The sequence below is a fragment of the Indicator indicator genome, chromosome 18, assembly GCF_027791375.1.
Source record: "Indicator indicator isolate 239-I01 chromosome 18, UM_Iind_1.1, whole genome shotgun sequence".
Taxonomy (NCBI): domain Eukaryota; kingdom Metazoa; phylum Chordata; class Aves; order Piciformes; family Indicatoridae; genus Indicator; species Indicator indicator.
The window spans coordinates 11273318-11294460 of NC_072027.1; the positions used below are offsets into that span (position 1 = coordinate 11273318).

At 50.2% G+C, this 21143-nt stretch overlaps 2 protein-coding genes across 6 annotated transcripts in view; one reads left to right on the forward strand and one right to left on the reverse strand.

Moving 5' to 3' along the window:
* Positions 1 to 6074, forward strand: part of PPP2R2B (protein phosphatase 2 regulatory subunit Bbeta) — a 76209-nt gene extending 70135 nt beyond the window's left edge. For all 3 annotated transcript variants that reach the window (XM_054389407.1, XM_054389406.1, XM_054389408.1), the window contains 3 exons: positions 3608 to 3777; positions 4241 to 4332; positions 5129 to 6074. In XM_054389407.1, the coding sequence (XP_054245382.1) occupies positions 3608 to 3777; positions 4241 to 4332; positions 5129 to 5408 (542 nt within the window). In that variant the 3' untranslated portion in view covers positions 5409 to 6074. The remainder of the gene's footprint in view (positions 1 to 3607; positions 3778 to 4240; positions 4333 to 5128) is intronic.
* A 2959-nt stretch (positions 6075 to 9033) lies between these two features.
* The window catches only part of TCERG1 (transcription elongation regulator 1), a 33571-nt gene continuing 21461 nt past the window's right edge, over positions 9034 to 21143 (reverse strand). For all 3 annotated transcript variants that reach the window (XM_054389172.1, XM_054389171.1, XM_054389173.1), the window contains 7 exons: positions 20683 to 20833; positions 14770 to 14934; positions 13625 to 13807; positions 13195 to 13374; positions 12184 to 12267; positions 11881 to 11981; positions 9034 to 10087 (listed from right to left, as the gene is read on the reverse strand). In XM_054389172.1, the coding sequence (XP_054245147.1) occupies positions 9886 to 10087; positions 11881 to 11981; positions 12184 to 12267; positions 13195 to 13374; positions 13625 to 13807; positions 14770 to 14934; positions 20683 to 20833 (1066 nt within the window). In that variant the 3' untranslated portion in view covers positions 9034 to 9885. The remainder of the gene's footprint in view (positions 10088 to 11880; positions 11982 to 12183; positions 12268 to 13194; positions 13375 to 13624; positions 13808 to 14769; positions 14935 to 20682; positions 20834 to 21143) is intronic.

Here is a 21143-nt window from a genome sequence, read left to right on the forward strand (position 1 = left end):
GGCCCCACACTCTTTGGGGAGCACATTGGAAACCCCTCAGTGATGTTCCAGCAGCAGCAGGTCTGAGGGGGTCACTGGGATGTCGCTGTGCAGTGACTGTGGAGCTGTCAGTGCCAGGGAGGGCTGGGCTTGTTCAGGTTCTGTCCAAACAGCCCCATCACCTGTTGTCACTGGTGGCTGATGCAAAGGGCTCAGGATGTGCAGGAAAGCCCTCTCCATGTTTGGAGTAAGCTGGGCAGCTGAGGAGCATGTCCTTGGCCCTCCCTAGGCTGGTGCCATGCAGAAGCTGCTGCTGAGGCAGCTGGTGGGGCTCAGCCCCTGCTCAGCCTGGTAGGAGATTGTCACTGGGAATATTGTCCTCACCAGCAGCTGCTGGTGGAATAGCAGCATGGACACCCTCAGCACTTCTGGCTGGGCTGGTGGCTGCCTGCTGCTGCTCTTCGTGCTCCCTCAGCTCCTGGAAGGCAGCTCTGTGCTGTGTGGGGTGTGAACAGCACACAAAGATGGGGCAGACCTGGGGGAGTTCAAGGTCTGCCCTAAAGACAGCAAGGGCCACTGTGGTGTGACAGGACAGCTAAACCTCTGTGTCCTGGGCATGCTTGAGTTCTCTGCAGAAAATGGCCACTGTCTTGTGGGGAATTGAGGAGGTTTTCAGTCCCCACAGTGTGATTGTGTCACCAGGTCAAGATGCGTGAGCCAGGTGGGATTTACTGGAGCCCCACACGAGTCATCTCTATCAAGGGAACTCTGGGGTTGTGTCAGATTCAGGTTTCCTGGAGCGAATTACACACCAGCTGCTGCTGTTGGGCTTCTGAGCTGTGGTCACATCTGATACCTGTTCCAAACTGAAGGAAACTGGATGGGGGCAAAAGCTTCCATCACTTTGGAGGAGCTGAAATAGCAAGTGATACTCCCCAAATCCTGAGCAGAACTCACCTTTCTGGGCTGGCATTTCCTGACTGTGTCTGGCAGCCCTGCATTGACAGCTCCCAGCTGAGGCTCAAAATTCATCTTCCCCACACTTCAGCAGAGGCCCCCCCAGCATTTCCCTTTGTCTGGGGCTGTGGTGTCTCTCCTGCCCTGGGTGAGCTCAGCAGCGTGGTGAATCCCAGTGGTGAATCCTGGCTTAGTTTGACCTCCCCTGTGACATCTCCTTATTGATTTCCCTCAGCCCCTCAGAAGCATCAGCCTCAGTCAATTTCAGCTCAGCAGAGGCGTGAGTGGAAATTGAGACAGTTCATCAAAGTTCAAAATGAAAAGCAAGGTTGGCTTCTGGAGGCGAATCCTGCAGCAGAGACATTTAATAACTGTCAGAGGTTAATACAGATCCAGGGGACAGCCCTGCACATCCCACCCTCTTCATTTCGATGGATGCAGTTTGCCTGCTTGGGGCCAGCTTTTACTCATCTGCTTCTCTTATTAGATTTTGTTTGCCCATTTGATTTGAGGCTGTGTGATGTGTGGCACAGCATGTGTCACCTGCAGCTTTGTGGCTGGGCTGGGAGAGAGCATCAGCTCCCATGGAGGAGCACCTGCTAGAGGGACAGAGGTGCTGTGAGGGGACATCTCCCTGGGCACACCAAGCACAATCACCCATGCTGTCCAAAGCCCCAGGGAAAGCCAAAGGGGAGATTGGGGTTCCTGGAGTACCTGCTCATGCTGGCAAAAGTGACCTGTTTGAAAAGCACGTGGGGAGGGGATGAGGAGCCCTGCTGGGGCTTCCTGCTGTTGTTTTCCCCTAGCAAAGGCGTTGGGCTTTTCAATTCTGTTTTAGGAGCCACCTGTAGTTGTACTTCCCAAGCTCCTGGAACAAAAGGCTCCAGGTGCAATCCCAAGGGGACCTTTGTCTTGTCACTGCTGACTGTGTTACAGCAACACCACAGTTCAAGCATTGGTTAGGAATAAGCAGCCCACGGAGATGCTCTGGTGAGGTGAGGACAGCTCACTAGTCTTACCTGCAGCCTGCAGTGCTTCTGAAGCTTCTCATGCTTGCTGTTGTTTCCTGGTGGGGAACACCCAGCCTGACTGAGCACTGCTGAGGCTTTCCAAGCAGGTGAGCAGGAGCACCCTGTGGGCCTTTCTTGGCCATCTTGGCGTTGGTTTGGTCTGTGCCCAATGGTGCTGAGGGCTGCGGGCAGAGGGAGCTGGCACAGTGTGAGCATCTTGGTGCCAGAGGGCACTGGGTTGGTTGTGTAACAGGATTAGTGCTCAGAAATCCGTTGGCTCAGCAGCACAGATCTGCTTCTGCAGTGGGAGTGAAGCCACACAAAAGCCTTCAGCTGGGAAGCAAAAATAGCCCCCCACAAGCCCCTGCCCAGTGTCCACTCTGCTTCTGGTGGCATTACCAGTATGCTGTGACCCCAGTTCTGGCAGAGCCCTGCTGCTCCAGCACTGGCACTGGGCAGGGTCTGAGCATCCCATGGAGGAGTGGGCATCTGCCATGTGCCCTTGGCACAGGCAGAGATGGCACTGAAGTGCCAGCTCTGCAAAGCTGAGCCAGGCTCCAGAAGAGCCCTGGCGCAAGCCCACACACCCTGATCCGTGCCAGTAAAACAGCTCAGGGGGCAATGACATGGTGGCAGCACAGACAAGTGGCATTCAGTGCTCTCCCCAGACTGCTGGGATCCTTTTACTCTCTGGCTGCTCTCACTTCCCTTGTACAGCCCCAGAGTGTGGTCAGCGCTCCTGCTGGTGACTGAAGGAGCTGGAGTGGGTCCTGACGTGGGCACTGCCATTGCTGATTTGCAGAGATCATGTGGACTGGCACTTCAGGAGCTTTTTCCTCCGTACTCATTCTGAGGTGTCGGTAGTGCAGGGGCCAGGGGATGATAAGCCCAAGCACTGTGCCAGGCACAGAGCCACTGGCACATCCCTGGCTGTGGCCATTGGCTGGTCAGAGCCAGCAGCCACCATGGCAGAGGGGTTGTAACAGAGCCTGGAGACAAGGGTCAGGCAGCGTGGCTGGCAGCTGGGTTTTTCTCCAGTGGAGAAGCAGTGTGAACTCCTCCAGCTTGCCCAGCAGCATCCACCAGTGCTGTGCTGGAGAGCTGTGGAGAGAGGAGGCTGGATGGACGGCCTCATGTCAGCAGCAGCTGTCTTGCTGCCACTCTGTGATGGGTCTCCAAAGCCACACTTGCCCAGCTGATGTTGCTTTGAAATCAAATTTGTAGATACATTTAATTTGGAACTTCATCAGTCTCCTTCAGGCTGCTCAAACCATGATTTACCCAGCCTGAGCAGATTCCATCTGCAGGTTGCAGCAGCTGTAAAATATTGCCGTTGACTTTCGGTTATGCTTCACATCGATTTCCAGAGAGCAGAAATGACACACAGGGCTCTAAATTGTCTGGGCTTCCGTGGAGCTGTTGACGGCTGGTCTGCAGTCATCCCTCCTGCTTATTGCACACATCCAAAACAGGAGCTTCCATTGTGCCCAGTCAGAGCCTTAAAGCATGTGTGTTTGTCTGGCCTGGGCCAAACCCAGCAGTGGGGAGCATTCACCCAGCTCACTGCGGTGATGTCCTGCAGGGACACGGTGCCTCTGCTTAGTTCCAGAGGGTGTTTGAGTGGTGGCTGATGGCAGGACTTGTCCTTTGCCCTTCCACAGTTTTTGAAGAGCCTGAAGACCCCAGTAACCGGTCATTTTTTTCTGAGATCATCTCCTCAATATCTGATGTCAAATTCAGTCACAGTGGAAGGTACATCATGACCCGTGACTATCTCACTGTCAAGGTGTGGGACCTGAACATGGAGAATCGACCCATTGAGACCTACCAGGTGAGTATGGCACACCTGGGCATCAGCAGTGCTTGGGCACCTGCAGCGTTGCTGCCTGAGCTGTGCTCCCAAGCCAGTACAAATGTGAGGGGTGGGAGCATCGAGCCATTAAGTCATGGAAAGCAGAGAAAGAATTGTTACATGTGGGACTGAGTGGCCTGGCGAATTGCGGTGTGGAAGCAACCTCACGTTGCACCAGGGGAGGTTCAGGTTGAACATGAAAAACAATTTTTTTTCCCAAAAGGGTTGTCCCCATCCCTGGAGGGGTGTCAAAGCCCTGGAGATGTGATGCTGAGGGACATGGTTTAGCGGTGACCTGGCAGTGCTGGGTTAGTGGTTGGACTTTTCCAACCAAAATGATTTTATGATTCAGCCCCTGGTGGGCACCAGGCTGGCATTAGCTGGTGGCTGGGCTGTGCCAGCTGGTGCTGGGTCCTCATGCTCTGTTTCTCCTTGCTGGCAGGTTCATGACTACCTGCGGAGCAAGCTGTGCTCGCTCTACGAGAACGACTGCATCTTCGACAAGTTTGAGTGCGTCTGGAACGGCTCTGACAGGTGAGTGCTTGGTGCTGCAGCTGCAGCAGGTTCCCAGCCTGCCAGGTGCCCAGTTTGGCATAGTGGGTGCACCTTTGGGGTGTCCTGGTGGCTCCAGTGTACCCATGTGGTCCCTTCCCCAGGCTGCGGCTGGCTGTGGGGTCTGGAGAGTACAACGAGGATCACCTGAACCTGGAGCCCCAAATCCAAATATTGATGGAGGGGTCTGGTGGGGTTCCAGCTCTCTTCTAGATTGAGTTTGGTTCCTGTCTCCATTTCACTCACACCTGGAAGACAGCAGTGATGTATCTGGGTCCAGCTTGCCAAGCCTGGGGTTGGGACCCTGTCCTCACATGGGCTGCACTGATGAAGGTGGCAGAAGGATACATGGCCAGGTGGCCAGGCAGGGCTGACATGGGTTTTGCTCTGCACCATCAGAGCAAGTTAAGGAGGCATGACTGGGCCAGACTCCAAACCTCATTTTTGCCTCTGTATTTTCAGCATCCTCTAGTACAAGGCTGTTTGCCTCAAGAAAGAGGTGGAAGCCCCTTGGGCCATGTCAGCTAAAGCTTTGCCTGCATTGTTACTCCTGAGAGGAGTTGTCCCCCCTGTCTGCATAGCCCCAGGTTGAAGGACAAGGTCATGGTGAGGGCATAGCTCCAGTGGCTGAGCCTGAGTCTTTCGGTGCAGAATGGGGCATGAGCTGGTGGGGAGCCTGGTTGTGCCCCCATGTGTCGGGCAGAGCCGGGGTACTGTGGGCAGGCTGGCAGCAGGGCCGGGGCCGCTCCTGGTGACCCATCCTGTCCCCTGCTGGCAGTGTCATCATGACCGGCTCCTACAACAACTTCTTCCGCATGTTTGACCGCAACACGAAGCGCGACGTGACGCTGGAGGCCTCGCGGGAGAACAGCAAACCCCGCGCCGTCCTCAAGCCCCGCAAGGTCTGCGTGGGCGGCAAGCGGCGGAAAGACGAAATCAGCGTGGACAGCCTGGACTTTAGCAAAAAGATCCTGCACACAGCCTGGCACCCCTCTGAGAACATCATCGCCGTGGCAGCCACCAACAACCTGTACATCTTCCAGGACAAGGTCAACTAGGAGGACACGGCGCTCCCTAGGAATCTTGTGTATGGGCACCAGCACACATGAGATCTCAAGTGTTGCTTTTCTTTCTTTCTTTCTTTCCTCCTTTTTCCCTTTTCCTTCCTCTTCCTTCCTTCAGTTGTTGCTCTTCAGGTAGCATCTGAACAGGGTGCAGGAGTGCCCTGCACTCTTAGTTCTGGGGCACACCCAATTCTGAGACACCCCCATTTCCTGTTGAGAGCTCAGAGGTGTTGAGTGTTTGCTGTCCCAGTGTCCTCAGGTGGCTCTGGAGGTGTCTGGTCACGGACAAAGTGGTGGTGTGGGCTGTCAGCTATGGACAGGGAGGGGGCACGTGGTGTGTGTGCCCATGGGAGGTTCTAGTGAGTCCTTCTCTGATGGTTCACACTTGACCTGAGCACCATTCCACCTGTCATGTTGCAAGACCAGAACATTGTCCCTGTTGCCCTTTTTCACATTTGTCTTTTTATTACTGTGTTTTCACCAAAAGACAGCAAAACCCACCCTAACCTGGGACAGTTCAGAGTTGCAAGGGAAAAGGTTACAGGGGGGATCTGCTGCACATTGGCCAGGCTGCTGCCTCCCCCCACCCCATTGACATCCTCCTGAGGATTTGGCTTTGTAGATACTGTGGTGCCTTTCTTGGTATATGAAATACCTTTATAAATGATGCTTCCAAACTGCATTGACTGCAAACCAAATCCAGCCTGGGCAAACCTCTGCAGCTCCTGTCTTTTGCTTTGGTCATTTTCACCTGTTCTGTTGTGAGCTCTTGCATGTCGTGACTGTCTCTCTCTTTCTCTCTCTCTCTCTGTTTTTCTCTTTTTTAATTATTTATTTATTAGATTTTTTTTTAAAGATAAAAGTTGCTAATTTATGACCTTCTTAAAAAAAGGAGTCCAACCATACCTTGCTGTTAGCGCCTGACTGCTTCAGCGAGGGGCCCTCTGAGGTCCTACCTTATCATAACGAGAATAATGATAACAAAAGCAGTAACTTCTCCTCTCTGCATGGCCAGGCTGCCCCTCTCTACTCTAAAGACTGCTCAGGCCCTTCCTCCTTCCACTTGAGCGACTGTTCAATAAAAAAACAACAGAAACAGAACTGCTGAATTTTCAGCCAATCTGCAAACTGCTCCTGCAACGAAAAGCAAATGAGTCGATGAAGTCAGTTAAGGGCCAAGGCTCGCACTGCAGGAGTGGCTCCCTAAGAGCAGCCATCCAGCACTGGCAGCCCTGGGGGGACAGTCACAGGAAGCTCCATAGGCCAAATGTCCTCTTGGGATAGTCTCTGTGGGGCACCACAAGCATTCCAGCATGTCCTGCTGTGGCCTCCCAGTTGCCACACTCAGCACAGGAGAGGAGCTGCGAAGCAGGGGGACCCCAGCCAGACCTTGGCCCCTGGAGGGAGCCTGGGAGCACCGGGACAGAGCTGGCCACCTTCAGAGGAGCGACCACATGGGAAGAACAGAGTGCACTGGCTCATAGATGTACCACAACTGATGGCTTTTGGGAGTAACTGTTTGGTTTTGGTTTTGTAAATGAAACGGTTAAAAAAATAAAATAGCAAGAGTAAATTAATTTTTTTTTTTTTTTTTAAAAAAAAAAAAGCTCTTTTTTGGTTCCTGTACAGAAAGCCTGCACTCTGCTCTCAGAAGTAAAGTTGTCCCAAACCTGTCCTGGTGTGGAGTCACTGCTTGTTGTGCCCCTCATACTGGTGGCTCTGTGGCAGCCAGGCCATAGCTGAAGGTCCCTGCTCAGTGTACTGAGATTTGCTGGGTCTCTGCTGACAAGGAACAGCTTGGAGGGGCCCAGAGCCCCCAAAGGTGCTGATTCCTGGTAAGAGTAGGGGCTGTGAGGGCAATTTGGAGAGCAATGTGTGGGAATCCAGGCTCTCACTCTAGCAGTCCTTGGGCGCTGGGCAATCATCCCCCCACTCCTATTCTGCTGCTGGGTAGTGTGTGGGATGAGCAGCAGAGACACAGGGGTGCATCCAGGGGGATGGTCTTCTCCTCATACCATGGTTTAAGGACCTGTCCATGGCCCCATGGCTTTGTCCCCCACAGCCCTGACCCATTCAGGATGTTTGTGGGGGAAAGTTGGTGCTGCAGCTGCTGCAGGGCCAGGCCTGGCAGGGGCTGCAGTACCAAGGAGCTGGGAGGCCCCAGTGACTGGCACCAGTCTCAGGGACAAAATCAGCCTTGGAAGCTGTGCTGCCCACAGTGGCCTGCACCACACACCCAGAGGCCTCAGCTACTGCGTCAGGGTGATGGCCAGACAGAGGGTGTTGTCACAAAGCCAGCACAGAGCAGCTCAACATTAAGTTTTAAACAGATTATCTGGGACTGGAAGTTCTTGCTCCCACCAGTGCAGAGATGTGATAAAATTAGACTCCTGTGCCTGTTATTAGCCACTGACCACAGCCCCCCTCCTACAACACAGTGAGGGTGGCTTCAAAGTACAGGTACAAAGTTCATAATAAATGTCCCCAGGAGGTGGGGGAGCTGCAGGTGACACAGCCCTATGGTGCTCCAGCCCCTCACTGGGGTCTCATCTATTGCTGTTTCAGGAGTGTCTGAAATCCCCAGAACCCTCAAGGTTCAGTGCCAGCTCCTGGAGCAGAAGGAAGAAGAAACCACTGAGTGGTGACAGGGTCGGCTCAGCAGCTGGAAACAGCTACACAGCCCCGAAAACTGAACCCTGAGACTGACCCTCCTGCCAGGGATGGGCTGCAACTCTTGCCCCGAGAGGAGCTGGGCTTTTTAGTAGCTGAGTCTCTTTCTTTTTCCTGACCTCACATTTCACTCCCGCCTTGCTGGCTCAGAGTGCTCAGCTGCAGTCCTGGACTGGTGAAGCTGGGCTGTGATGGGAAAGGTATGGGAAACACTGCCAGCAACCCTGAAGGAGGATCCCATAGACTCTCCCTGCTGCTGGGGGGGCAGGGGGGACCATGCCAAGAGTGTTGCAGGGGCAACAGAGCAGCTCCCCACTGTCCTGCAATCACCAGCACAGCATGCCTGCAGCTGCAGCACCCCCCCTGCTGCCTCAGGGGTAATTGCTTTATCCACAGAATAAGCAGATAAATAAATGCTAATGAACATCTGGTGCCCATAAACAAGATAAATTTAAATTAATAGCGATCACATTCATTTAATGAACGAGTTCAGTGCATTTTAAAGCCATCGTAAACCACGAAGGGCCTCCTGCAGGGATGAGCCAGGAGGAATCCCTCCACTGGTAGAGCAGAGCCCTGTGCTCCCATGGTGAAGGACATGGTGCCATGAGCCCACCACCAGGGTCCTGCTCCGGGCACCTTCTGTGTCCCTGATGTGACCACAGAGTTGGTGCCTGGAGGCAGGGGAGGAGACACAAGGTCCCTGTACAGGCTGGTGGGTGTGGATGGGCCTTGCCGGGGTCTCTCCTGTCTGGGGGGTTCAGAGGACTCTGTGCTGGCAGCTGGGCACTGAAAGGAGCTGATCTGCCATCACCACCTGACCTTGTTTACTCCTAAATTCAGGAGTCCAACAAAAGGCAGCACAAAGGGGTGCTGGGCCTGTACAATCCATATATAAAAAGGGTTGGTTTATTGTCGTTCAAATACAGAAACTGGACAATCCCAACGTTTCAAAATTAAACTTTAGAAACACGAGTTTAACATTCAAAACAGGAGTATAGTTTACAAGAGTTGCCCAGAGGGGAGATCCACAGTCTAATCCAGAGTGTGTAAAGATCACTTGATGGTAAAGAAAAAGGTGTTTGTACAACCGTCCTGTCTTGTGTCGGCACTCACCCAGCAGCTCCAGCCTCGGGGAGAAGCTATCAGATAAGTCTTCACTTGGGCAGAGCAACCTGGTCTGTGTCTAACCCGTAGGTTGGGGGAGGAACAAAGCAGAGCTGTGAACAAGTTTGGTTTGGTCTCTCAGGCCCAATTCTCTCAGTTCTAACCCTGGCTGGGATGGATTGAGCTCCAACCCAGGGGTGCAGGCAAGCAGAGGACTAGGAGCTGTGTCTCCAAAACACAGTAACCAATAATTTAAGGTCCTGGGCAGCACTTTTCTTCCCAGCGAAGGCCCACAGTAACACTGGGAAGCTGGTGGCACACAATGCCACACAAGTTCAAACCACAAGACTCACACCTAGGACCTTGCCTAGAAGGCAGCCTCCACATCCCACCACCCACACCTCACACACAGACACTGCATCACTCCAGAGCTGGTCACCAAACACCACCCACACACTCCCATTCTTGTCAGTCATGCCCCAGAGAAGCTCATAAATACCTTCAACGTGGGCTTTTTGTTGTTGGCTCTCCCCCACCCACCCGGAGACCATTTCATGTTCACAAACGCTGCTTCTTCCTCTGCTCCTCAGATGGTTTTGCACTGTACTCACGGCAATGTGTATGTATAAACCTGACAGATGGCTCATGCAAGCTTTTGGATTTAAGATACCCCCAGCTGAGGAGTATTTCAGGACTATTTCGTTGTTCGCCTTGTGGGCTCTGAGGCTGTGGGTGGTGGAGGTGGGCCCCGGCGGTCCAGGTCATCCACATAGGACACGATCAGCTTGCGCCTCTCCTCCGGCACACAGTCGAGCACCAGGTAACGCTTGTCATTCTGTAAGATCTTCTCTACATCCTTCAGGTGCTGATCTGACTCCTGGATCAGCTTTTTGGATCTGAAAGTAAGTGTAACAATTACCACCTGTGTGGTCTGGGATGCTCAGAACAACCCAGAGCCCATACAACACCCCAGGAGCCTCCCAAAGCTGCCCCCACCTCAAGAAAGCACAGGTAGAGACAGTGGGGAGGAGAAGCAGGGAAAGGGTGCAGAGACCTGGAGATCGTCACTACAAAGAAGCTGCTCTAGGTCAGGAGCAGGCACATCAACACCACCCTGGACAGGACAGAGCCACCTATGTTGGTGCCACACTGATGAACACCAAAGGAAGACTCCTCCTGTCTGGCTGCAGTGGCCTTGCACAACACTATCTGAGCTATGCAAATGCCAAAATCTAGAGAGACCAAAACAATACAATCAGAGTTTTAAATTGACATCTAGCTGAGGCAAATAATTAGAATTTGGATGTGGCAGTCTCAGTTCAGCCCAGCCTGACTGGCTGAGCCAATGGCATCCTGGCCTGCATCAGGAATAGTGTGGCCAGCAGGAGCAGGGAGGTCATTGTACCCCTGTACACAGCACTGGTTAGGCCACACCTTGAGTACTGTGTCCAGTTCTGGGCCCCTCAGTTTAGGAAAGATGTTGAATTGCTGGAGCATGTCCAGAGAAGGGCAACGAGGCTGGTGAGAGGCCTTGAGCACAAGCCCTATGAGGAGAGGCTGAGGGAGCTGGGACTGTTTAGCCTGGAGAAGAGGAGGCTCAGGGGAGACCTCATTGCTGTCTACAACTACCTGAAGGGAGGTTGTAGCCAGGAGGGGTTTGGTCTCTTCTCCCAGGCAACCAGCACCAGAACAAGAGGACACAGTCTCAAGCTGCACCAGGGGAGGTTTAGGCTGGAGGTGAGGAGAAAGTTCTTCACAGAGAGAGTGGTTGGCCATTGGAATGTGCTGCCCAGGGAGGTGGTGGAGTCACCATCCCTGGAGGTGTTCAAGAGGGGATTGGACGTGGCACTTGGTGCCATGGTTTAGATAGTCATGAGGTTTAGGGTGACAGGTTGGACTCGATGATCTTTGAGGTCTCTTCCAGCCTTCTTGATTCTATTCTATTCTGTTCTATTCTATTCCCTCCTCTCTGGCTTCAAACACTGGCAGTGACAGCAACTCCACCCAAAACCAGAATCCCAACACAACAGCACTAACCATCAAGAGGTTTGTTGGGATCCAAAGAGCTTCATTTAGTGCCCTCCTTTTTAATCAGCCTTGTGTTTCTGGCAGACTAGTTTTGATCCATACCCAGGACCCTCCATCAGCCTCACTATCCCCTGGAGCTGAGCGACAAGGCCAGTGCTTTGCAAACCTGTGAGGCCCCTGTCAAAGAAGTCCTCCCACAGAAGCCAGGCACTTTAGTTATGGGGGTTTTAACAACATTTCAATGAAACCAGTATTTCTTTGCTGTCTGTTCCAGAGTCCTGAAGCAAGAGCCTTCATTTCAGGATGGATCCCTCCGGAGTCTAAAGCAAGGGGTAGCACACACATGAAGAATGTCCTTCACCACGACACAAATCTAACACCTGGCAGCTCAGGGTACTGCTCCCAGAGCACTGTTCCAGAGCCAAAGGGAATCTCACCCTGTGCTGGTTTGATTTGCACTACATATGTTAAAATAAAGAAAAGGTCTCCAGCTGCTGTAGATTTTTGCTGACAGATTATGAAAGGAATAATAGGTCTATCAACTCATGCTGGGAGGAAAGAAAACAAAACCAAAAACCAGAACAAAAACAGCAGGCTGCAGCTGTTTAGATGGAGAAGCACAAGAAGAAGCTGAGCCCTTTGCTGTCCCCATGCCACACACCTGTAGGTTATAAATTTGGTCTCTTTCAGCAGCGTCCTGAAGTCAGCTTTGGCAGTGATGTATTTGTCCCGGATGTACTCCTCAAACTCCCTTTGCTTCTTCTGCAGGCAAACAGAAAAGCTTCAAGCACTGGGTGCAGTGCTTCACACAGCTCAAGCAGCAATTACACCTCAATTCTGGGTTTCCTTTCCACAGTTTTATTTTCAGCAGTGACACTGCTCACATAGCAGGAACCCTTTCTGCAGCCATTAACTTGCTCTGCACCTGCACTGCAAGGCAGCCACAGAGATGCAAACCACTCACCCTGTCACTTGAAGAAAATTTAATGCACCTTGGATCTTCTTTAATGATTTTTTTCACTTCTTTCCACGTTGATGTTAAAGTTATCTTTCAAAAAAAAGCAAAAGCAGTTAAATAAAACCAAAACAAAACACCAAATAAAGTAGATTCTAAGAAGATGGGATGTAAGTATTCCTCTAGCTAGAGCTTTGACATATTTCCCAAATCCACAGACAAAACTGCTGCTGTAAGTGCTGGGATTTGGTTATTTTTGCTGCAGCATTTGTACTTTCAGTCAGATGACTTTATACATTTACTTTTCTCTAGTATTTGGAGATAGCACTTTCAGCACAAAGTCCTCACAAATATGGTTTACATCCCAGCATCCTTTTCTAGCACATATTGATGGATATGAATATGCTGTTAAAAATGACATACAGAAAACTTGCTCCAGTTTCATGTCACATCAAAATCTTCCTAATGTTCTAACTGAAGCAGTTAAAGTAGAAAAGTAAATACTTTGGGGTTAAAAGCAAGCTGGCACACAACTGAAAAGGAGCAAGACTCACTAAACCCCATGACACAGAATAGGTGATGGATTCCCAGAGCATCGCACAGCACAAAAGTTCAGATTCAGCAGCATGAGATAAAGCAGGAGAACATTAAAAGGGGTGAACTTGGTAAAATTAGAAACTGCCATTCATTAGGACAAAAACACTAGCTATCTGAGAGAGCAAGATGCCACAAAAAGTATCAAATAACTCAGTGCTGAGGAAATGCAACATCCTGCACGAGAGAAAAAGATCACTGTTAGAAGCTCCAATGTCAATGAACTGAATGTTAAGCCAAAAGAGCAATGAACAGGTAAGGAAATAGAATGCACAAAAAATTTGTTATGGAGAAGAAAAGGGTAGTGAAATAAAGGGGCCCCTGGAAATCAAACCAAACAAATCAGAGGGTGTGACACAAAACCAGAGAAGGAGAAATCACAAGGGGCTGGCAGGAATGTGGAGTGTGAATGTACAGAGCTCTTACCGCTGAAGTTTCATCCAGGAGCTGCCTAAAGTGTTCCCTCTTTTTTTTGGTAAGTGCTTCAATGTGCTCGTTGAAGAGCTTCTCTTTCTCTTCTCTTTCTAGCAAGGAGCCTGATTCCCACCGGTGATCTTTGCGTAGGGTCCTCCTGGTATCAGACCAGGACACATCTGAAGAACGCACCTGAGCCAGGAGAGGACTGGGTTTTAAAACCATTTTTTCTGTATTTCACTGGGATCTCTTCTGTATGCCTTGGGTTATCTCTTGTTTTGAGACAAAAAAAACCCCAAACAACTAAACCCAAACAGCCTTTGAGAAGTGACTGTGGCAGCTTCACCACAAAGTCTACATAAACATAGCCACAGATGCCAAAAAGCTTTTCCCACTGGGCAGAGCTTCGGGGAGCAGCTGAGCAAGGCCCTGCAGATCTCACCATGTCAGACAGAAGGGCTTTGAAGTTCTGGATGGCCTCCTCCCGCTTGTGCTGCTCACGCTCCCGGTCGATCTCCTTGGTCTGCTCCGAGCGTGCTTTCTGCACCTCGCGCTCACGCTCCCGCAGGCTCGCCTCGATGCGCGCCTGCCTCTCCAGCTCCTTCTCCTTCTCAGAGTCTAAGTTCTGGAGTGCAAGAGCAAGCTCAGCTCAATAAAAACATCACCTTTCATACTTTCATTAGACAAGTGAATCAAGGGGTTATCAGACCCAAGGCACCTTGGAACAAAGGGCTCCAGCCTGACTCGAGATCTGGGGCTTACAAACTCTTCAGCAGCTACGCTGAGCGCTGTGGGGTTTGTCTGGGGGTCACAAGGCTGAGCGCACAACCACTGCTCTCAGGAGCATCTCCTTTGTGTGCACTGACAAGTTGGTGGTAATGGGAGGACAGGAGAGAGTGGAATCACTATTGGTGAGCCCAATTTTACATTCTCAACCATGAACTACCTGAAGGGATACTGGATGAGGAGAGAAGAGCCAGTGAAGGAATTGTGTGTGCACCATCTGTATTCCTAAAGGAAGCTGGGCTTACACAAAAGGTCAGGCATTGGAACAGGTTAACCCAGGGAGACAGTGGAGTCACCATCCCTGGAGGTGTTCAAGAAGCATGTGGACATGGGATGTGGTTTGATGGCCACGATGGTCTTAGGTTGATAGTTGGACTCAATGACCTTAGAAGTCTTTTCCAACCAGAAAGTTCCGTGTTTCTGTGAAAAATTACACCAAGCTAAGCCTGCCCACCCTGGAGGGATGCAATCAAAGTGGTGTCTACATTTCCTGAAGCTTTACTCTACTTTTAAAAAGAGGGGCTTTACAGAAGTCTCCACCTCTCTTGCTCTGCTGGTAAGTTCTCTGTGTACCATGTGTTTGGACATGCACACACAGGTACCATGACCATCTGCAGCAGCACCTCCTGGGACTAGGCACTTCCAGGCTTCAAGCTGTCATTTTGGGGTATTTCTATAAGTAACATAGGTATAGAGTTTTCTTTCCATGAAACTAAAGCACAGACTGCTCTGTCTTCCAGTTGGCTGCTCCACACATTAAGAGCCCCAAGGCCAGCAGAACATCCAAGGCCACAAGCATACCTTGGCTATTTTCTCTATGTACTGTTTGAAAAGGTCTTCCCTCTGTGAGGAGCTATCCACTGCCTTGTAACGGGGGTCAGTCTCCACTTTGTCCTTCACTTTGCTCCAGCGAGACTGACTGTCCAGGTGGTGGTTAGCCAGGAGCTCAAAGAAGTCCATTTTGATCTGTTTTACAGACAGAAACAGAAAGACAGAGCTTGAGAAAGATCCTTTGAGACTCAACAGTCTGCTCTTATGAAAAAAGGAGTTGACTTACCTCCAGGAGAGGGAAGCACATTAATATCACATCCCACAACAAAGAAATCACTAAACCCCTCCATTTAGACTAAAAAGCACCTGCAAGTCCCCTTCCCTTGGGCCAATTTTGCTAAAGCAGATGTATTAAGAGGATCTGCTACATCCAAGATGAACTATATTCTTTATCAAATGATTCCCCAATACAGATTTTACCATTTTGCTCCAATTTATGCTTCTTTCTTGCACTTTCATATCTATATCTCAAAGTGACAAGTTACCCCAATACAGATTTTACCATTTTGCTCCAATTTATGCTTCTTTCTTGCACTTTCATATCTATATCTCAAAGTGACAAGTTACTGACTCTTCATGAGAGCATTTTGCACATTAATGCTACAGAAGTTATGCAGCTTTAAACTGGAATCCAGACAAGTATTTATTGACTCCATTGACTACCAGTGTCCAATGAACAGAGATAAATACTTGGAGCTGCTGACAAAGAGCAGTGTCTTTAGATGGATCTAACCAAACAAGAATTACCCACAGTACATTACAGTTAAGGTGAATATACACACAGATATATCTGGAAGTTTAAGGAAGTATTTTACTCTCCATTTTCAATGGGAAGTTGCATGCCAGCACTCTGCCCATCACATCAAACCCTGCAAAGAGGATCAGTCATGGCAGGTTTTTTTTGTTCTAGATAACTAGGAACACATTTTCATCCAAACTCCTAGAAACAGCACCTCTTTTCTCTGGGGCAGATGATGCCTTACTCCTGCTGCACTTTGGGGCCTAGCTTTTTTCTCCATTTTATCTCATCCCAAGCCTGGTTTGACCCTTCAGCCCCATCTCACTGAGTGCCAGGGGATGCCTCCAGTGACTCCCCACAGAAGGTGAAGCATGCTGCCTTCACAGCACCCCAAACCCTGTTGGGCCATGGCATCAACCCCTCTGGATGGCACATTCATTAAACCCCCCAAGCCTAGAAGGGATGACCATTCAGTTTTTATTACTCATCTCCCCATCTCATCCCCTTCAAAACAGAAAACAACCAAATCAGTGGAGCTGCAGCACAGTGAGGTCAGTGAGGTTCATGAGGGAAGGCAGCAGCTGGACAGACCAATTCTGGCTTGCCAGAGAACTGTCCCAGCCCCATTCCCCAAAAAGGCATTTAGTTACTGAGTGCAAGAACAAAATGAAATCAGAACCAACACTCTGCACCCTTGACCCCAAATAATTTTAGTTCTTCTCAATATTAACATATAAACATAAAAGGCTTCATAGGGTTTTTCCTTTACTATCTTAGCAGGGAGATGAAGAGAGCAAGCAGAGGTTAGAAAACACCTGGTTAGTGCTAGTGGAAGGTGCTCTATACATACAGCACTAGCACTTCTTCTTACAGCAGCTGAACAAAATGCTAAGCAAACCATTTACTCATTGTAAAATCAAGAATCTTGTTGTAAAACATCTTAAAACAAGCATGCAGTATCAAAAGGGTGAAGCTTTCTAAGCCTTGGCATGAGAAATATTCCTTCAAAGTCAAACGACTCCCAGACATTACCACAGAAGTCTGTAAGGTAAGGGTATGGCCAAGTCTCAACAGCAGCACTGCTCAAACCACCTGTGGGTCTGCCCCATAGCATCAACACTGCACCCCCATGGATCTGCCCCATAGCATCAACACTGCACCCCTATGCTGCCCATAGCTCACACTGCACCCCATGATGCCCCATAGCATCAACACTGCACCCCTATGGATCTGCCCCATAGCATCAACACTGCACCCCCATGGGTATGCCCCATAGCATCAACACTGCACCCCCATGGGTATGCCCCATAGCATCAACACTGCACCCCCATGGATGCCTGCCCCATAGCATCAACACTGCACCCCCATGGATCTGCCCCATAGCATCAACACTGCACCCCCATGGATGCCTGCCCCATAGCATCAACACTGCACCCCCATGGATGCCTGCCCCATAGCATCAACACTGCACCCCCATGGGTCTGCCCCATAGCATCAACACTGCACCCCCATGGATGCCTGCCCCATAGCATCAACACTGCACCCCTATGGGTCTGCCCCATAGCATCAACACTGCACTCCATGGATGCTTGCCCCATAGCATCAACACTGCACTCCATGGATGCTTGCCCCATAGCATCAACACTGCACCCCCATGGATCTGCCCCATAGCATCAACACTGCACCCCCATGGATGCCTGCCCCATAGCATCAACACTGCACCCCCATGGGTCTGCCCCATAGCATCAACACTGCACCCCCATGGATGCTGCCCCATAGCATCAACACTGCACCCCCATGGATCCTGCCCCATAGCATCAACACTGCACCCCCATGGATGCCTGCCCCATAGCATCAACACTGCACCCCCATGGATGCCTGCCCCATAGCATCAACACTGCACCCCCATGGATGCCTGCCCCATAGCATCAACACTGCACCCCCATCGATGCCTGCCCCATAGCATCAACACTGCACCCCCATCGATGCCTGCCCCATAGCATCAACACTGCACCCCCATCGATGCCTGCCCCATAGCATCAACACTGCACCCCCATGGATGCCTGCCCCATAGCATCAACACTGCACCCCCATCGATGCCTGCCCCATAGCATCAACACTGCACCCCCATGGATGCCTGCCCCATAGCATCAACACTGCACCCCCATGGATGCCTGCCCCATAGCATCAACACTGCACCCCCATGGATGCCTGCCCCATAGCATCAACACTGCACCCCCATGGATGCCTGCCCCATAGCATCAACACTGCACTCCATGGATGCTTGCCCCATAGCATCAACACTGCACCCCCAAGGATGCCTGCCCCATAGCATCAACAGTGCACCCCTATGGATCTGCCCCATAGCATCAACACTGCACTCCATGGATGCTTGCCCCATAGCATCAACACTGCACCCCCATGGATGCTGCCCCATAGCATCAACACTGCACCCCCATGGATGCTGCCCCATAGCATCAACACTGCACCCCCATGGATGCTGCCCCATAGCATCAACACTGCACCCCCATGGATGCTGCCCCATAGCATCAACAGTGCACCCCCATGGATCTGCCCCATAGCATCAACACTGCACCCCCATGGATGCTGCCCCATAGCATCAACACTGCACCCCCATGGATCCCTGCTCCATAGCATCAACACTGTGGGAAGCACCATGGCACCCACTGCAGCACAGCCCAAGCCTAGGAACAAGAGCATGATCTGCAGAATGGTGCTTCCACGGGACCACCAGCAGCCACCTGAGCCCCCTCAAGCTGTGTGCTTACTCCTGCTCAGATGCTGGCTGTGGCTGAGCAGAAAACCAGAAGGGCACAGCCAGCTCCCTCCCCAGAAAACAAGTGGGACACTTCCAGACCTTTAATGCTCTTATACCATGGGTTTAGCTTCAGCCACCCTCCACGAAGGTGCTGCAGCTTGGGTTTCAATTTGAAAAATAGGTGAAAACTCAAACAAGTTAGTCCAAAACATCTTCCCAGGGGACACTCTGTTAAGGTCACAGCTCTGTGATGTTGTGAGGTTAGGGATCTGTACACAGCAGCTAGCTTGGTACGAGAGCTGTTGGGAGGTGGTGACACAGGACAGCTGAGCAGCCACCAGCACAGGGAACTGTGGGTCCTCTGCAACTGAAGGTTTCTCTCGGTCTGTGACAAGGGGGTGTCAGGCTCAGCTGCTGGCATGGGTCACATCAAGGACACAGAGCAGTGCTGTGACCTGGGACAGCACAGCAGTAGTTTGCTCAGCATAACCAGCTCAGGTCCCCTCCTCCACACCCTGAAACCCTCCTGCACTTCCTCCTCTGCCATCGAAGTTGTATTTCCTCACTGAAATGTGCCAGATGAACAAACCCCACCCACTGAAGAGCTGGCTGCTGCAGCATCACCCAACAAGCCACACCTCAGGCAAGCAAAAAATCAAACCTTTCCATGATTTAAAACCCTTACATTAAAGATTTCCATGAAGTTAATCCTCCTTAATCAAGGTTTTGGACTTTTTTTTTCTTTTTTTTTTTTTTAAAACAGACTGAGAAAGCTTCAGGTTAAATGCCTTAACATTTTCTTTCACGTTTTAAGCACTTTCAAAACGAAAGGAAAATAAAACTGAAAATATTTCAGGTGTATTTAGAAGTCTTTTTTTTTTTTTTTTTTTTTTTTTTTGGCAGTTAACACATTGCAGGTACAACTCTCATCATCACTTCACAAGGTAAAAAACTATAAAAATGTAAAGTACCGGAAGGGCGGGAGGCTAAAGTCACCACACAGAGATACCAATGCTTTCCTCACTAGGGAATCCCATAATATTTGCGTGTCAGTGATTGACAGCTGTCAGACTGAACTGATTGACAGGCCGCACAGCACATAACTGTAAAGTCTATCCACTTGTTATAAAACAGAATACATAAAATGGTTACAAAAGGCTTAAAAAAAAAAAAAAACAAAACCAACAAAAACAACAACAGAACATTATTTCAAAAGCAAACAAACACAATCTCTCCGTTTAACTTTGCAGCATTAGAGCAATCATGCAACAACAACACACATCAGCTGGGTTTTCAAGTCTTCAGCTGCACTGTTAAGCTGTAAGAAGGCTTTAGAATGGCATATTCTTAACCAAAATGCAGCATAGAATCACAGAATCAGGGTGTGTGGAACAGTCTGGCTTTGAACTACACCAGCTCCCCTCTGATAGCACAAAAGGTGTCAGCAAGGAGCCAGCAGTGGGGAAAAGCTGAGTGTAAAATGGAATCAAAGCAGAGCAGCTGGGTTTGAAAATGTGCAGAACTCATTGAATAACCAAACTGCCCCCAGATCTCAGCTGGCACCCAGCCTTTTCTCACCTGGGAGCATTCTCAGCAGGTGGAATCTGCAGTAAGTTTATAGTGTAAAATAAATATTACAGGCTGTGAACTGGCAGCAGTGATCATGCTCAGAGGTCACTTTCCCCACTCACACACCACACAGGACACACAGGGCAGTGGCTGCACTCTGCGCTAACACCTGAGGCCACCTCCTTGACACCTTGCTCTGCTATGGCCAACAGGGCCAAGGGACATGTGGAATTCCTCAGGCTTTAGCAGCTGACCCTTCACTCTGATAAGCAGCAGTTAATACACAGAAAATATTTACTGGAAGATTCAGAAGGCACTGCAGTGCTAGCTTTGGATGGGTATGGAAGCTGTCTGCAATTTAAATGGAGGATCCTACAGAGAACTGCAGGTTCTCACTGTCCCCACTGAGAGCAGAGAGGCCATGGCCAGCTCTGGGGCCAAACAGGACACCAATCCTTTTCCTTCTAATGCTTGAGGGTAATAAAACAAAAAAATGTATTAAAAAAATCAGGGATTATTACAGATAAGAATGCTACTTGCTTAGGTAAATGAAAAAAAAAAATGGGATTAAGTAAACTCACTTCAGGAAAAAATTTAACAATTCAGTTCTCTCTACTGTAAGTCAGTACAGCTCAGAGAGACCGAAGGGACATGTGGGAAGTGTTTAGGCTGCACAATCTCTACAGAGAGAGAAGCACCATGTCTGAGGGCTCCCTGGAAAGCAGGCACAAGCCATCCCCACCCCTCTCTCAGACTCACTCCACTCACACTGCTAAGACTAAAAGAGTTTCCTTACCTTCTCCCCTCTGGTCTTCGAGTCTTCTTTTTCCTTCTTTCTTGCCGCTGTGATAAATTCATTAAACAAGGCCTCTCGATCTTTCATCTTTTCAATTGCCTTGAACCTCGAGTCTTTAGCATGCTTGGCTGCAAATTCACTAAAAGTAGTTCTGCAACAAAATGGCAAGTGAACTCATTTGGCAGAGCTGTCTTTGCTGGGGAGCAGGTTCAGCAGAGAAAAATTCCTTCTGCTGGGATTTGCCAGAGCACAGTGCAAAAACAAACCCAAGGTCCTGCAGGCTCACTAGAGCTGCTCCATCACTGCTCTATGTAGAAGGGTGTAGGCACACACATGGAAGCTTTTGTCAGAGACAAAAGGGGTGGGGGTGGTTTGTTGGACTACAGCTCCCTGCAGAAAGTGCAGGCATAGGAGAGAGATTGCAACGCAACCAAGAAGAAGAAATGGAAAAACTCAAGTGG